At 47.0% G+C, this 15,131-nt stretch overlaps 1 protein-coding gene across 2 annotated transcripts in view; it reads right to left on the minus strand.

Moving 5' to 3' along the window:
- The window catches only part of LOC138448858 (zinc finger protein interacting with ribonucleoprotein K-like), a 360,764-nt gene that overhangs the window by 73,941 nt on the left and 271,692 nt on the right, over positions 1-15,131 (minus strand). For both annotated transcript variants that reach the window (XM_069604726.1, XM_069604725.1), the window contains exon 5: positions 9,216-9,314. In XM_069604726.1, coding sequence (XP_069460827.1) covers positions 9,216-9,314 — 99 coding nt within the window. The remainder of the gene's footprint in view (positions 1-9,215; positions 9,315-15,131) is intronic.

The following is a 15,131-nucleotide window of genomic DNA, read 5'->3' on the forward strand; positions in this document are numbered from 1 at the left end:
CGGACGCAGTAGCCAGCTCCAGGAACCAGCCCATGGTACCGTCCACGCTGCTTCAGAAGTATAAGGAAGGGGAAGATCCAGCCTTTTTCTTCACCAGTTTTGAAAGAATAGCGAGAAATGCGCAATGGCCACCCGAACGTTGGGGACAATATGTGGCTCCCCTGTTATCCGGAGTGATGCAGGGAGCGTATCAGGCGGTGAACCCCAATGGCATCACTCCATACGGTGAAATCAAGGCAGCCGTACTGGACCGGTTAGGCCTGGACGAGGAGGCCTACCGTATCCAGTTAAGGGACACAAAGCTAAGGAATGGGGAAAGCCCCCGGCAGTTATATTACCGCATCAAAGATCTGACGGAGAAGTGGATCCAGGCACCTACCCCAGCTAACCAACCGCTATTGGACAAAATAATACTAGAACAGTTTATAGAAGCCTTGCCAGGCCCAATGCAAAGATGGGTTCGGCAACACCACCGGCCTACATTGGCAGAGGCGGTCGACATCGCGTCGGCTTATCAAAAGGCCGGGTATAGCCGTCTCCCCATAACCGGTGCCATAGGAAGAATGACCTTATCCAGCCTGGAACACCCAGTACAAAAGGGACCAAGAGGGATCCCCACCCGATGGAGGCAACCAGAGGACGCCCCAAAAAAATACGAAGAAAGAAAACTGGGACATGAGGAGAAGCAGTCACCTATGCCCCAGGGGTTTCGACAGCCCCAATGCTTTGAGTGCAGTGAATGGGGCCACATTGCCCGGTTTTGTCCCAGAAGGAAGACGACAGAGCCCATGGATATTGGCTTTATGAAAACCCATCCAGAAGAACGCAGCCCTGGACCCTATGTTGTGGATATAAGGGTTGATGGTCGACCAACGAGGGCGCTGCTAGATAGCGGAAGTAGACAAACAGCCATATCTCCAACCGTGAGTACTACACCTAATTTGTCTAACATTTCTATACCAATAAGGTGTATTCATGGGGACGTAAAATCATACCCGGTGAAGGAGATACAGATAGAGATGAACCACGAAACCACTCAGTTAAAGGCTGCCGTCCTTCCTACCCTACCTACCCCCGTAGTCATAGGGACAGACTTACCACACTTTGATAAAGCACTAAGGACCATAGAGGAAGAAGGCGGAAGCAGGGTCAACCTCAAAGTCACGAAAGAAGAGAACCCTAGAAACCCTCCCGGTCACAAAAGACGGAACAGATTAGAGTGGTGTCAAGCCAGTTATATGACTCGTCCAATCAATTGGAACCCCGAAGATCATGAAGATTCCCTGAGAGGCGAAACCCTGACTGATCCAACCCTTCGGGTAGCCCGGGAGAGAGCGGCCAACGAGATAGAACCAGATGTAACAAAGGGACCGGGGTTCTTGTTTCGTCATGGCCTCTTATATCGCAAATACAAAGCGGACGATGGGAACGTAAAAGAACAACTGGTCTTGCCAAAAACACATAGGATGGTCATAATGCAGTTAGCACATAACCACCCCTGTGGGGGGCACATGGCCTCCCTAAAAACCCAGCAGAACATCTTGAGACGGTTCTATTGGCCAGGCATATATGGGGAAGTAGCCCGGTTCTGCAAGGCGTGCCCGACTTGCCAGTTAACCAGTGGGGTTTTACCAGCAAAGGCCCCACTACAGAAAATGCCCCTCATTAACGTACCCTTCCAGCGAATAGGCATGGACATCGTGGGACCTATAGAACCTGCTTCCCGAGGGTACAGGTATCTACTAGTCATAGTTGACTATGCTACGCGATATCCAGAGGCGTTTCCCTTGAAGGGAACCTCAGCCCGACAGTTATGTGACCAACTCATACCCTTCTTCGCGAGGGTGGGGTTACCCTCGGAAGTCATTACCGACCAAGGGACTAATTTCATGTCCACCCTACTTCGACAAGTATGCGAGAGACTACATATTCATCAGCTACGTACCTCAGTGTATCATCCCCAGACAGACGGGTTAGTCGAAAGGTATAACAAAACAATCAAGAAGATGATACGAAGAGTAACAGGACCCGACGGGAAGAACTGGGAACGAGTATTACCCTTAGTCTTAATGGTATTAAGAGACACACCGCAATCGTCTACGGGATTCTCTCCCTTTGAGCTCCTTTTCGGAAGACAACCCCGAACCATATTGGATCTCGTAAAAGAGGAATGGGAGACTTCAGAGGAAATTTCATTAACAGAGTATACCGAAGAGCTAAAAGAACATCTGACAATACTCCGTTCAATGGCCGAAACGAATCTAGGACAAGCCCAAGTAACTCAGGAGAAGACATATAACAAAGGAAGTCGGATGAGAACGTTCAAGGTAGGGGACCAAGTACTGATCCTCCTACCTACCAGTACGAACAAACTACTGGCCAGATGGAGAGGTCCATATGAAGTTAAGGAGGTCCTTAGTCCGGTGACGTATCGAATCCACCAACCCGACCGATCCAAACCAGACCAGGTATATCACGTGAATCTACTAAAGGCATGGACCACACCCATATTAGCGGCAACGATGGAGAACGGTGACGATGGTTCAGAACAAAATGTGACCCGACAACAAGGCAAACTGGAAGACGTTCAATGGGGTAAAATACTAACACCTTCCATGAAATCCGAACTGTTAGCCAGCCTGTCACCCTATGCAGGGGCCTTCTCGACCTTACCTGGAAGAACCAATCTAATCGAACATGAGATCAGAACCGATCCCGGACAGACTGTCCGGCTAAGACCCTATCGGATCCCCGAAGCAAGAAGGCTAATCATCAAAAACGAGGTAAAAGACATGCTACGCATGGATATTATTGAACCATCCACCAGCTCCTGGTCCTCCCCGATAGTACTGGTACCAAAGCCGGACGGTACAATTAGGTTTTGTATGGATTACCGACAGCTGAATACCATTTCCAGATACGAAGCCTATCCAATGCCAAGAATGGACGAATTGTTGGAGAGCCTAGGATCCGCAAACTTCCTGAGTACACTGGACCTAACCAAGGGATATTGGCAAATCCCCTTGAAAACCACAGACCGAGAAAAAACCGCCTTTGCAACCCCCCAAGGCCTATATCAATTTAAAGTTCTACCTTTTGGCCTACACGGAGCTCCGGCCACCTTCCAAAGATTGATGGATGTCGTGCTACGCCCCCATGAGAAGTATGCTGCAGCTTACTTAGATGACATTGTCGTGTATAGCACTACCTGGGAGGCCCATCTATACCACTTGGAACAGGTGGTGGCTGAGTTAGCTAGGGCAGGCTTACACATCAATCCCAAGAAGACGGTGATGGGTGCGCACGAAACTAAGTATCTTGGACACCTGGTTGGTGGAGGCATGTTACGACCCCAAACTTCAAAAATCAAAGCTATATATGAAATTTCAACGCCCACTACAAAAAAACAAATCCGAGCCTTCTTAGGCTTCATCGGTTATTACCGAAGGTTCATCCCTGATTTCTCCACGGTGGCTGCCCCCTTGACCGACGCTTTAAGGAATAAAGGAAATCCTGATCTGTCCAAAAATGTTGCGGCTTTGGATGCCATCGAGGTCCTGAAACAAAGGATTACCTCGAATCCGGTACTCCGGTGCCCCGACTTTCATGACCATTTTTTTCTGCAAACAGACGCTTCGAACCATGGTCTTGGTGCGGTTCTTTCACAAGAACATGATGGTGAACTTCAACCAGTCTGTTTCGTGAGCAGGAAACTCGTTCCTCACGAGGAGGCCTATTCAACGGTGGAAAAAGAGTGTTTGGCCATCAAATGGGCAGTGGAAACTCTCAAATATTATCTCTTGGGACGCCCCTTTACATTGTATACTGACCACGCTCCCCTACAATGGCTCGCCAAACATAAGGATACCAACCAGCGTGTTCTTCGCTGGTTCCTGTCACTGCAACCGTTTGATTTCCTTACCATTCACAAGCCTGCTGGATTCCAACTGGTGGCCGACTATCTGTCCAGGAATGCTCCCTTGCCCGATCGGCCAGGGTTTGTGATGGGGAGATGTGAAGAGGGTCCCGTCGGACGAAGGGAAATGGGGAAACATGGAGTACTGACAGTGGCCCACGAACCAGCCCAGCCCTTACCTTGTTTCGCCGGGGTGGACGTCACGGGTGCTGTCCGGGGCTCGGAGCTGCGGCCGGCCGCGGTGCGGAGACGCACGCACCCCGGCATGTTCCTCTCGCCGCCGGAGCAGGCAAGAAGAGAGAGGCGACGGGCCAGACGGAGCGGGTCGCTCTACGGAGGCAGTTCGCTCGGCGGGGGCGGGCGAGCAGGGACACCCAAGCAGGGGAGAGGAGGGGCCTTGGAAAACACATGGGAACGTGGACGGGACTCCCCTGACAGGCGGGAGTATCGGGAGGCACCACCCCAGACGGCAGCCTTTAAAGGAGGCGGGACGTGGCAGGAACAACCAATAGAAAGCCTGATAGTCAGGGAAGGACCCTATTGGTGGGGAGACAAGTCACTCATGACTTATAAAAGACCGGGAGCTGATCAACGTGTTGTTGTTTCCTTTTCTAGTCATACGGAGAGGGCGAAGAGCGAAGGGACGACTGGTGGGCCTATCCGGAGTCCCAAGAGGCTTAGGAAAGAAGGTTATTTTCCCAGGAAGCGGCCAGAGAAGTGAAGTAACTTCCAAACAGCCAGGAACAATTGACTATAATTTCGTTTGGTTAAGAACCAAGAATAAAGCAGTATTTCAGCATCTAACCACTGGGTGTGACTCTTGATTTCTACACATTTACATAAACAATCGTAAATGAAACCCTCCGGCTCTGGGCAGAACATGGATGAACATTTCACGGTTCGTAATTGAGAGGCAGGGAAATGGCCTCCACCAGTAAATTATGAACAGTGTGCTAATCAAAAAGAGCATTGCAGTCTTAATTCTTAATTTGCAATTTTTTTTTGAAGGGCCATATTGTCCTCGTATGAGAAAGGATATCAAAATGTGTTGAAAAGATAATTTGGTGTGTGCCAAATATCAAACCAGTGCAGCAACACAGGGGACCCTTCATCAAGAACAAGAAATGTTGTTAGGTTAGTCTGCTTTACAAATTGCTTTCCTATGGCCAGTGACACAGTTCAAAAGGGGCAATATGTATATGCTGACTCTTACCTGCCGATTTACAAATTAATGCAGTGCATACGTGATCACAATTGCAAGGCCAGGATGTCAGCTGTTCTGTTGATCAACCAAATTTCACTGGCTGGGCTAAGACCAAAATGTGCTTGGGGACTCCACCAGAAACTTCACATTACTTCCCATCCTTCAAGTGGGGAGGTGTAATGGTGTAATAAATGCATTTTCAATCCCATGACGAAAGGTGTCCTAAAGTCAGAAGCCACTTTTGTCCTACAACATCAAACGGTTCTAATGGCTTTTTTTACCTTTACTCCATCCTCCTCTAAAAAGCTATCTCCTTTGCAGCTTATAACTGAGAGGAGGATGGTGTTGCTTCAACAGGACCCAAGCTCATACTTTGATTAAAGCATCAACTACACAATAGTATGTCAAAATCTTGTTGGAACACCTGCAATGTGCCTTTGTTTATGCCCCGAGTAGTATGAAAAAGGTGTATAAGGCTTTAAGAAGTACTAAGACCTTAAAGGATCCAAAGAAAAGCAAAATATCAAAAGCAAGGTCTACTTCTAAAACTAACAGACACATCAGGCTGGAAACCATGGGTTATTGATCCCCAGGACAGGACAGAACATCATTGTGGCCAAAACATTGTATTGCTTATAAAAAAAGCTGGTAAACAACAATTGCATTAGCTTAAATGATGTCGCTTTGGTCTGAAGCTAATGGAAGGATACCATAGTGACTATCAAATCAGGAGTATATAGGGGTTCCATTTTTAAAGACCACAGTGGAAGGTCATTGGACTGACCAAAATAGTGAACGCAGGAATGTGTGTGGTGTTTAATTCATTTTGGATGCTTAGGAAAATGTTTTAGGATAATCCAAGGTAAAAGTCATTAATAAAACCATTTTAAAATAATGTGCCTATTCATCTCTGCCTCACATTAGTGCTTAGATGCCCTAACTGCAAGAGGTTGCCTAAGCTTCAGGGGTTGTTGGAGGATGAGGCCATAGAGGAGATGTCTGTGCCGAGGGTTTGTCTGAATGCCACAAAGAAAACAGCATTCCAAAGATGGAAGACAGTTGAGAGTCAGATTTGTAGACACTAAATAGGACATATAGGGCCTGTTTTATGGACGTGTTTTATAATGGCGCAATCACATAGGAAAACGTTCCATGAATCAGGCCCATAATTCCAAGGGGAGCAAAAGCATCAAAGGTAATATGTGAGAAACCAGGAATGCAACACAGAGGACACATGGTGATTGCTATGAACTTCTACCTAAATAATAAGCAAAATGTCCTGTGCCTGAAATCCTATCCTAGACCCCTCATTCTAAAAGTAACTCTAAGGTGTTAAAGGTATTATCTTTGGCTTGAAAAGTGCACAAATGTTCATGTTCAACACAAAAGGTATAAATCCAACAAAAGTTCCAAATGGATAATGTTCACAATTCCAATGGATAATGTTCACAATTCCAGGGAATGATTCCCTACCCCAGGATTCTCTCCAGTAAAACAAAAGTTCACAAGAACAACCAAGTTCTTTGTAGTACAAGAGGATGGCCAGCTCCTCTTGGTGTTGCAATTCACTCCAGGGGAAATGACTCCCTTTCACAAGTCTTTTCCACATGCAGTTAAAAATCTTAAGGGCATGCATCTTCTATTGGATTCTCTTTTTCAAAATACCACAAATGCAATAATAAATCCTAAGGGCATGAATCTACCTTCAGAAAATACCTGGTATACTCTCCTGCTAGGTTCTCTCACATAGTTCCTTGATACAATTTGGGTGTGGATCCCAGAATCACAAAGCACCTGTTATACTCTCCTGCCAGGTCTCTTTCAATTCACAGACACCTGGTATACTCGCCTGCCAGGTTCTCTCATATGCCCATTTACTTTCAAGGTCTAAGGGTACCTGCTTTTCCCACCCAAGTTCCTGTCATCATTGGTGTATTTGTATCTCCCCAAATACAGGGACTTATGAAACTCAGTTTGTGTTTTAAGTCGTAGGGAATTTGCATCCCGTTCCCGTCAGGGACCAGGAATGCCTTCTCCAGCTCCCTCCTGGGGCCCCCGACCTTCCACTGCACGCTCACCAGCTTTGGGACAGCTTCCTTGGCTTCCTTGGTAAGGATCGCCTTACCCTGGGAGGCCTAACGTGGGGAGGAGAGCCGGTTCAGCCACATTATCATTTTTACAGTGACTTTCCTTTTGCATACATTTTCTCCTTTTTACACTTTTTGTACAAGAGATAGGGCAAGCATTAGGTTTGTTAGCATAGGCTATTTTGATTTGACAGGCTCCTCCAGGACTGTTTTGTTTATCGTTTGATGGTCGAGACTACTCTCATCTTAGTTATATGGCAGAATAGGAGTTTCTCCAACCCCAACATTTCCAATAAAGGTTTTACAAATTGTATCCATTGTGTCAGTGCCAATACTTGCGATACAATGCCTTCCCTACACTAAGCATAAGAATGGCTTAACCCATCAGTACCATCTTTTGTAGCTGGAATAAATGCTCCCACACGAAGAATGGCTAGCCAATTTATTTCAACTGTAAAGGGGATAGTCAAACACCACTTCAGACAGGTTTATATGTTAGTCGATTAATATCAGGTGCCTACTGCTCTCATCACTCGACCCACTTTATAACAGTATTCCAAATAAAGCTCTGCCAGCAAGTTTGGACACAAATTGATTTTAAGTGATAGTGATGGGAGTCAGCGGACCATGAGAGTAAATTAGAAACACAAGTGTCTCTTTCAGTTGAGTGAGGGATCTGTACAATGATAGTGAGCCTGGTGAGGTGAATACAGTGGCAGTTGTTGGGTTGAGTTGAATGAGGGAGACCCTTTCTAGGCAGGACACACACCTATGGCCAGTTTTGACTTGCAACCAGGGAGAGTTTGTTTGTTCCTAAATAAGTAGGGGGGCATAGTATAGAACACTGAAGTCACAGTGTGTAATCTGGATCCCATAGTTTCCTCTTTCACTAATGATATGTGGTTCTGAGTTTACACATCCATAATGCTACTGATGCAAAGAATGCTACATCTCCAAGTTTTTATAACGTTAACAATCAAACCCAGCCTGTGACCAAGAGTGAAGTTAACCTTTTCCACAATTCTTAACAGTAATTCTTAAGAGGTGGCGGAAAGGCAAATATCTTCCAACATTCAGATATCACATCAATCGTGCCTTGGAATCCCTCCATCAAGAAAAACCCAATCACACATTGCTGATTTAAATCCTGAAGCAAGATGTTACCATCCCCCGTGCTTAAGATATATTCGTGGATAGGTAGTGGATGGTGAAGTTGGTCATCTATAACACATGACAGCACCAGTGAAGTTCGTTTTTCAAGACCTTATCTACAGAAAAAGAGTTGAACCTACTGCAAGTGTCACCGGCTTGGTGCTTGCTCAATCAGTGAAGGTACAACTAGCATGGCCTCACCTCTAAGTAGTGAGATCTGTATTTAAATCCATTCAACAGCCCCATAGGTCAGAACCAATGAATTTAGAGAAGTAGCTGACTTACTGGAGGAAACTGAGTATTGTGCACTGAAAAACGGTACTCAGGAAAAATAACTCTGCATGTTTGGGATCTTGTGGTGTTGCTGTGCAAACATCAAACTCTCTCAGTGGAGGAAAAGTGGCTGATGTGACGGGAAGCAAAGTGGGATGCAGAGGGAGAAAGCTGGGAACATGAAGGTTCTGCATGCACCCATGCTTCTCAAGAACATTTATTTTGTTGTGCTCATTACACATTTTTGAATTTAACGAGCCACAGTAAGTCTTCTTTAGATGTAAGAGCAAAAATAACACGTTAGTTTTGTCCAATAGCTTTATCATATATTTCATCTGCTGTTCGGTATTACAATGCCCATATTCTCCTAGCAACAAGACAGGAGGGTCATACATTTCTCCAATTGATGAGTTGAACCCCTGAAGGACAAACACGGTTTATCAGAAGAGAATGCATTATGCTGAGATAAGCAGAAGAGTTGGACTGGGGGTTGTGTATGAATGATAGAAATGACATAACACCTATCTGAATGAGTAGGGTATTGTAAAGATCTGACTTAAGCAGCTATGAACTAATTACTCACCTGCTGGACTGCTGAGATGTCCTAATCTCTTAATGTTCTGACGATCCACGCAATAGCTCTCTTCCTCATCTTTTACACAGAATGAAATAATGCCATGTCCTATAATAAACAAAAAGTGAGCATTTTATTTAAAACAAGAAGATATATATATATAATAAACTGTTATGTGCCCATCGTATTACATCTTCATAAACAGACAGTCAAGATTTCATTTGTCTCCCGCATTTCAGTTCAAGTTGAACATGATGATTTTTTTTAAAAGAAAACCAAATACTTCAATGTATAATAATATTCTCATTTGTAATATAGCTATCTAATACAACCAGTCTGAGAGGACCATTACATGATATACCTCTTGATCGAATCAGCACAACGATCTTTACAAGTATTACTGAATAAAATATTCATCATACAAAGGCAATTTTTATACCTCCTGTAGATAAGATGAAATGACTGTTTAGACATACTGAAGTACCCTTATTTCTTTTTTACTTCTCTTTATTATTTTATACAGCAACAAACAAGACAGCATTGGCAACCCATCAGATACAGAGCAATGAATCAATTGTACCTTCCCATGTGCATTACAAGTATTACATATTCAGGCCGATTCATGGAATTAATGTGCGCTGAAAATGTCCGCGTAAGCATGCGAATCGCAGAGCAAGTGCGATAATCGCAGCGAAACCCGCGCACATCGATTCATGGAAGTCCGTGCGCGTGTAAATCCATGGATGTGCTATGAAATCCTGTGTGGCGCACGTGGGCGCACACTTCACCAAACAAACAGCGAAAGCGCACATAGCGCGGCGCACCCAACAAAAGTAGGCGTAACACGGGGCGTAACACGCAGAATGGGGAAAAACGCGTGAAAATGTGGGAAGTACAGGAGGCAAATGCGCGGAACGCCTACACGCGCGCCTACAACACGTATTATTGGAATCGAACAGGGCTAAGGCGTGCGTCAAAAAAGACGCGCTAATCCGGAAACACGTACGCCAGCAGGAAGCAGGCGTACGCGGACCCGCGCAGCATAAAAGTGCGCGCAAACAACAAACAAGCTCAGACGCTACGATGAATATACCGTTCCTCGCACCAGTGGTCGTGGGATACCTCAGGACGAAGAGGAGGAGGATAGTCAGGGCCAGAATTTTTACACCCAGGACCAGCCTTTTTGGGATGCCTGATGACCAGGTGTTTGGGAGGTACAGGTTTCCACCTCACATAATACTCGACCTGGTGAGTGAGTGGGAGGATGACCTCACATCTCCCACCCTGTGCTCCCAAGCACTGAGCCCCTTGGAAAAGGTGCTCAATGTACTGCACTTCTTGGCTCCTGGTTCATTTCAGTGGACAAGTGCCATAGTGGGGGGGGGGGTGTCACAGGCCACGCAGTCACGCTGTCTACACTAGGTCTTGGCCACCATGACTGCACGGCCATCAGTCCGCAGGCACATGTACCTGCCCAGAACACCTGCAGAAAGGCAGGCTGTTGTCCAGGATATTTACGGGGTGGCACACTTCCCCAAAGTGCTAGGTGCCATTGATTGCACCCATGTGGCTCTACGTCCTCCCAGGGCATCAGAGCATATCTATAGAAACCGCAAGCACTGGCATTCCATCAACGTGCAGGTAGTATGTGATGCCAAGGGAATCATCAACTCAGTATATGCCAACTATCCAGGGTCCACCCATGACAGTTTCATATACAGAATGTCAACCCTAAACCGGGACCTAGAAGCTAGGCGGCATGGCGGTACATGGCTGCTTGGTGAGTATAAATGCCACTGCACATGCATGCATGTCAGATACTGAGTAATGTCACAACCCCACTAATGATACCCATCATCACCTCCCCAGGGGACAGTGCCTACCCTCTGAGCACCCACATGATGACGCCAATTCTAAACCCCACCACACCACCCGAGGTAAGATACAACACAGCACATATTGCAACCCGGGGCATAGTGGAGCGCACATTCGGAGTGCTCAAGTCACGCTTTCGCTCCCTTGACCGTTCTGGTGGGCAGCTGCTATACGCTACCCAAGTAGTGTGCAGGATCATAGTGGCAGCATGTGTCCTGCAAAACGTTGCAACACGCCGGGGCCTGCGGGTGGACATGGTGGTGCCCCCACATCCCCCAACCGCATGCACGGCCGCTGCGCAGGGGAGGGGAAGGGGCACGTGGTGAGGCAGCCCGTACGCAGCTGGTGGCTAATTACTTCACCTAAAATCACACCCTTGTGGAGTGCACACAGCACTGGCACAAACCAGCTGACAATCAATGATGATGACATAAGGGACAGTCAAATGTCACAACCATACCAGCCTGAGATTGGTCACCTGGAAGTGTTACATTGTGTGCATCCCTACCTACCGAAAGATAACCAATGCTGTGTCATTAAAAGACATACATTCATGCTGCATGAATAACAACCCCCTTGCAAAATACAACATGAAAATAGCGCCATGTCATCCAACCCCTCTCCATCTCCAAAACCAACACACCAATGCATGTCATGCAATGTGAAAGCAAACAAAGCAATGCACAAGACCTGACATAAGTGTCACAAAGTGCCCTGTCCCAAATGGAAACTGCCCACAGAGAATATACTCCCAGTAATCAATAACAAACAGCACACATGACCAAATACTTACCACCAACACAATACAGCAACACAGCATGAAACATTGCAAAAACATGCCAGTACAAAATCGAAGTAGTGTGAGTTTTACAACCTGAATAAGCCAGCACATCGACCCCTTCCAACTGCAGAGTATTGCTGCCACGCAAATGTGTCAGTGTACTGCATACAAAATGAACTCCATCTGCAAAGGAGACGGCCTTGTGAAGACATGAAGAAGGTACCTGCGAATTTTGCGGAAGACATGGATGCACAAGCACATATCAATACACCATGCAGTGTTCAATACAACAAAAATACCCATTAGGGATGTCCAAACAGTATTGACTACAGACTGCCCACACAGCTCAAGGGAGCCCAATGTCACTGTGTAAGTCACTGTCACTTGGTCACACCCTTTGCAAGCCCATGGAAACGGGAAGCAGGAGGGGTGTGTGTGTCACAAACACAAGCATCTAACCCAAACTCAGGACAAGCCTGCATGTGCCCAGCCGGAATACACAGTGGATGCCCACGGGAGCCACACAAGGCAACACACTGTAAAAAAAAAATATATATATAAAATCAAAAATGGCCATGTGGGGGGTAGGGGGGCACCCAGGAGGTTCGAGGACAGGGTGTACACCAACACCCACCTGCGTGGATTGTTGCAAAAAAAAATAAATACCTCCATGGGCTCATTGCCTGCACAGCTATGCCATTGTGGGAGAACTGCTGTCGGTCTCTTCACCCTCTGCTGCTGCATCAGGAGGTGGTGGTGCTATGGGAGGCAGCTGTTACGCTCACCTGGACCCCAGATGCGAGGTCTGAGTGTCCTTTAAGCTCGGCAAGCGGACCTCTACGCTTGTCCGGCGTGGTCGTTTCCCGAATCAGGCTCTATGTGGCTTTTATCAGCAACTCCTACCACCTTCTTGGGTGGTTTTGTAGGGCAATCCCGTAGAAAATGTCCTGAGGTTCCACAGTACAGACACAACTGCATCTGTTGTCTTCTTTCTCTTTCCTTTTGAGTTAAGGGTCCTTTAACCCCCCGATCTGCATAGGTTCAGATGCATCTGTTCCTTTGGGGGCAACGTTGGGTTTAACCAATACCCGATTCTCGAACTTAGCTCGATCAGTCTTTCGGTTCTGAAGTCGGTGGCCTAGCTGGACCACTAAGTCTATAAATTCTGTGCAATCCTGAGGTGGGTTCACAACTTGAGCCAAGACGTCTTTGAATTCTCCCCCAAGTCCACGATGAAACAATGTAATTCGTTTTTCCTCCGGCCACCCTGTTTCCACCACCAACCTATTGAAGGTTGCAATATAGGTTAGCAGATCCTGGTTACCCTGTCGTAAGGATAAAAGTTTGTTGTCCAGGGCTTGACCCTGTGAGTGTCTGGCGAATAGTTTTTCCATGCTCCTTTGAAAACCCTGAAAATCCCGGAGAAGAGGATCATCCTGGTTGACTAATAGAATGGACCAATCCACTGCGCTGCCACTAAGATACGACAATACAAAGGCTACTTTGGCTTGGTCATTTGGAAAGGCTCCCAGTCTGCATAAAAAGTGCAAGCGGCATTAGTTCATAAACACGGCAAACCTTTTGGGGTCCCCAGCAAAGCGTTCGGGTGGAGCTAACGGAATATTTCCTGGTAAAACCACTTGCACAGGATTGCTTGATGAAACGGGGGTTGGGTTTCCCCGATATCCAGGTAGGGGCGTTTGCCCAGCTTGGTTTTGCAGTAGTTGCCTAGCCAGATCATCAGTGCGCTCCTTTTAGACAATCAGTTCTCTCCTGAGGGCATTAGTCTCTTGGCGAGCGGCATGTACTTCTGCCCTAAGTTCCCCCAATAATTGGGCCAGTTGGTCGGTTTCCGAGGTTTCCATAACACCCGGGTGGGTATTTTTAGAAAGGCTTTGTGTTCTGTTATGCTCACCTGGACCCCACAGGGGTGTCGATCGGACCCGGACAGCTGCGGTCTCCTTCAACGTGATGCGTAGTGCAGAGAGGACTGTCTGGACTGGCCCGCCTAGTCTTGTCTGCTGGAACCGAAGAAATATTTTTCTGCAAGTGGAGACAGGGATTAGACACCTGTGGGTTTTAATGATGGCCTCCCAACTGTTCTCGCTCTCCCCCACTAATCACCTCCGATATCCCCTTAGTAACCTCACCTTATGTTTGCAAAAGATGAGCTCTCCATCCTGCGTGTCTTGCAGGGGCGCGTAGATACCAGTTACTTCACTGGTTTGAAGGCGTTGGGAGAGTTCCGGTAAGCATTGACTCTGAAGTCCCAGGCGGGATTGGTAAGTATCAAGTTCAAAGAGTTCAATGTGCCCGATGTTCACTCTTGTCCCCTTCCTTGCTTAAGTTGCAACTGAGTTCGTGAGAAGAAGGTCTCGTAGCTGCTGCTGGCGTTCAGGTAAGAGTCTGTGTTACCCAACGCTGTCCGGTAACTATTGCATGCGTTAACATGTTGTTTTTCTCCCTCTTTACAGATGCGGCATATGAAGATATGGAGAATAATACCGCCGGTGGTAAATCAGGTAAGTCTATGGTGGTAAGAGGTATTTGTTGATTCCCTTGGCTCACCTTGTTATTCTTGTGCCCCTAGGTGCCGGAGTACGGTGAAGAAATGATGGAGACAGTGCCGGATCGAAAGATGCTGTGAGAACTGGCGAGTATGGCGCTGTGCTGGAGCTGGCGAAGCGACGCATGCAGGACTGATGTACTTTCCAGGTTGGGAGATGAAATGGATCCGGAATCAGGTGAGGAATTTGAAATAAGTTTGTTTTCTAACCTTGTCCTTTTCTTCCTCTTTATTCTAGGAGCTCCAGATTCGAGGCGGGCGTGGCAGAAGACTGGATGCTGGCTGCAAGCATGGTGAGAGTCATGCTGCTAGATGCAGAATAACACGAAGCATGTGCTGCTGTTCGGGCGTGGTTTAAATAGCCTCCAAAGTAGTCCCAGGGAAGACGTTCCCCAGGACCACACCCGAGTAAAAAATAGTCCCTGTAGTAAAATAGTCCCATCCAGGCCTCACGTTGGCTTGGATTTATTTGCAGCATGGTCTGCATGAGGTAAGTAATGTCTAATAGCCGGGCGCCTACAGCGCCAGGACTCATTTTTATTATGAGCCTGGTGCCTATGGTGCCAGGACTGAACCCTGACAGCCCCTAGCTGGGGCTGCTGAGATTTTTGTAAATGTCTGGATGCCTGCTCCCGGGGCTGATGGGCTTGATCCGGATGCCCGGGGGTAGGCATCATGACAGCACTCCCCCCCAAGACCCCTC

This window comes from Ambystoma mexicanum, chromosome 1p (assembly GCF_040938575.1).
Source record: "Ambystoma mexicanum isolate Mex_15411 chromosome 1p, UKY_AmexF1_1, whole genome shotgun sequence".
NCBI lineage: Eukaryota > Metazoa > Chordata > Amphibia > Caudata > Ambystomatidae > Ambystoma > Ambystoma mexicanum.